The following is a 2,881-nucleotide window of genomic DNA, read 5'->3' on the forward strand; positions in this document are numbered from 1 at the left end:
AATTGTCAAAAACTTTTATAAGATTATATATTAAAACATTAATACTCAATACCAAATAATTTATAATAATTTATGAAAATTAAAAGTCAATAATAAATCAATTATTTTTTCTTGATTTTTTGAAATTAATCTACCTATTTTTATTTTTGAATAAATCCTCCTATCAAGTATATTTGTTAAAAATAAACTAATCTATTGCTTATAACCATTTTTTAATCTTCTTTGTAAACCAAGCAATTACAAATAAATAGTATTTCCATTTATTTTTCAAATTATACCGAATAGACTTGTTTATTTAAAAATAAACAATTGTTAAGTTTATTTTCAGAAAATTAAGCAAATGTTGATTTATTTTTGTTAATTTCCCCTTTAAATTATTGGAAAATTTGTAAATAATATGCTCAACTATTGCTATTTTGACTAAAAATGCCCAAACTATTATTTAACTTTATATACTCCAAATATTAAAGTACTTAATCTTAAACACTATGCACATTATATTCAACTGTCTATTTTGGATATTTGGAGTCAATAAAAAATAGTTACAAATATACAAGGTTACGTATATCAATTCTTGAGGGTATACAAAGTTAGATAATATGTCAGAGTATTTTTAGTCGTTGTTATGAATATTATGTGCAAATTTTCATAAATTATTCTACATAATGTGAAAAAGTGTAAACTTTAGGATTATATATAGCCAAGTTGTTTACCTTTCAGACTTAACCAAGTTGTTACCTTCCCCTCAAAAAAAAAAAAAAAAAAAAAGGTTTTACCTTTATTGACTAAATATATGTTTCATATAGGTTGCCCAACAAGGTGAATTACTCAATGATATCTACACGAGACCTCTTAGTCTCACAGAAAATACCAGAAAGTGACACAAATAAAAAAAATCCTATACACAAAAATTCCCCATCAAGAAACAAATGAATGGCCATTCTTTTACTTAAAAAAAGATTTTATTTCCTCTACTAATTGCCTTAAAATTTTAGGTGAGAAAACACTGAAACATTAATGGCTGAATCCTGTAAATACCCACAAATTTTCTATCTTCTCTTCTTTCTTTTTGTTCTTACTTTAGCACAAGATGAAAAACAATTCATCTACAATGGCTTCCAAGGAGCTAAACTTCATCATGATGGCTTAACAAAGATCCTCCCAAATGGTCTTTTACAACTAACCAATGGTTCATTCCAAGGAAGTGGGCATGCTTTCTTTCCAAACCCCATTAATTTCAACAAAACTCGATCCTTTTCGACCTCTTTCACTTTCGCCATTGTTACACCTCTGCCTGATCATTCTGGCCATGGTTTAGCCTTTGTTATATCTCCTACAACCAATTTTCAACATGCTACCCCTGCTGAATTCCTTGGCATTTTCAACGTTTCCAACAATGGAATTAGCTCAAATCATCTCTTTGCTGTAGAATTTGACGTTGTACAAAATGCTGTTTTCCATGATATTGATGGTAACCATGTTGGTATTGATGTAAATGGACTATACTCTATTGATTCAGCTTCTGCAGCTTATTATTCAGATGATCAAGGCACGAAAAAGACGGTCTTACATCTTTCGAGTGGAACACCCATTCGGGTTTGGATTGATTATAACCAAGATGAGATGCTGATTAATGTAACATTAGCCCCACTTCAACACCCAAAACCCAAAATTCCTTTGTTGTCTACTTCTCTTAATCTTTCCTCTGTGATTTTGGGTACTAATTATATCGGTTTTTCTTCTGGTACCGGGCTTGTTGATACTGATCATTACATTTCGGGTTGGAGTTGGAGTCAGATTGGTGAAGCTCAAGATCTTGATCTTGCTAAACTTCCTGTGTTTCCCAAGATTAAAAAACATAAGGGATATCAGAAAGTTATATTGATTGTTTTGGGTGTAATTTTATTGGTTTTACTGGAAATTATAGCTGCAATTGGGTTTATATTATGGAGGAAGAAGTATGCTGAGCTTAAAGAACCATGGGAGAATGAATATGTTTCGCATCGATTTTCTTTCAAAGATCTTTATGTAGCAACTAAGGGTTTTAGGGATTCTGAGCTTTTGGGTGCTGGGGGTTTTGGGAAGGTTTATAAGGGTGTTTTACCTTCTTTACAAACCGAAATCGCTGTGAAGAAAGTTTCACATGATTCAAGACAGGGAATGAAAGAATTTGTGGCGGAAGTAGTAACAATGAGAAGATTAAGGCATAGAAATTTGGTACAACTTTTGGGTTATTGTAGAAGAAAAGGAGAGCTTTTGTTAGTTTATGATTACATGCCAAATGGTAGTCTTGACAGGTTTCTGTTCCAGGATAAAGAATCAAAGCTTTCATGGTGTCAAAGATTCAAGATTGTTAAAGGGGTTGCATCCGCACTTTTGTATCTTCACGAAGAGTGGGAACAAGTTGTTTTACATCGAGATGTTAAAGCAAGTAATGTTTTATTAGACGGTGATATGAATGCACGACTAGGTGATTTCGGGCTAGCTAGGTTGTATGATCACGAAAGCGATCCTAGAAGTACTCGTGTGGTTGGAACGTTGGGATACCTAGCACCAGAGCTAAGCTACACTGGGAAACCTACAACTGCAACGGATGTGTTTGCATTCGGAGTATTCTTACTCGAGGTGGCTTGTGGAAGGCGGCCTAACAGTATGCAGGAGTTTGGTAGTGCAGAGGATTTTGTGATGGTAGATTGGGTTTACGAGTGCTGGAAAAGGGGAGTGATACTTGAGACGAGTGATCCGAAATTGGAAGGTGATTATAATTCGGAAGAAATGGAGGTTGTTTTGAAATTAGGATTGTTGTGTTCACATCCAAAGCAAGATGAAAGGCCTAGTATGAGACAGGTACTACATTACCTGAATAGGGATGTAAAACTTC

At 33.4% G+C, this 2,881-nt stretch overlaps 1 protein-coding gene across 1 annotated transcript in view; it reads left to right on the plus strand.

The window, feature by feature from the left end:
* The first annotated feature begins 818 nt into the window (after window positions 1–818).
* LOC130814090 (L-type lectin-domain containing receptor kinase SIT2-like) overlaps window positions 819–2,881 on the plus strand; it is a 2,452-nt gene continuing 389 nt past the window's right edge. The window contains exon 1 of the mRNA XM_057680092.1: window positions 819–2,881. This exon is cut by the window's right edge and continues 389 nt beyond it. Coding sequence (XP_057536075.1) covers window positions 1,018–2,881 — 1,864 coding nt within the window. The 5' untranslated portion in view covers window positions 819–1,017.

Source organism: Amaranthus tricolor, chromosome 5 (genome assembly GCF_026212465.1).
Source record: "Amaranthus tricolor cultivar Red isolate AtriRed21 chromosome 5, ASM2621246v1, whole genome shotgun sequence".
Classification (NCBI taxonomy): Eukaryota; Viridiplantae; Streptophyta; class Magnoliopsida; order Caryophyllales; family Amaranthaceae; genus Amaranthus; species Amaranthus tricolor.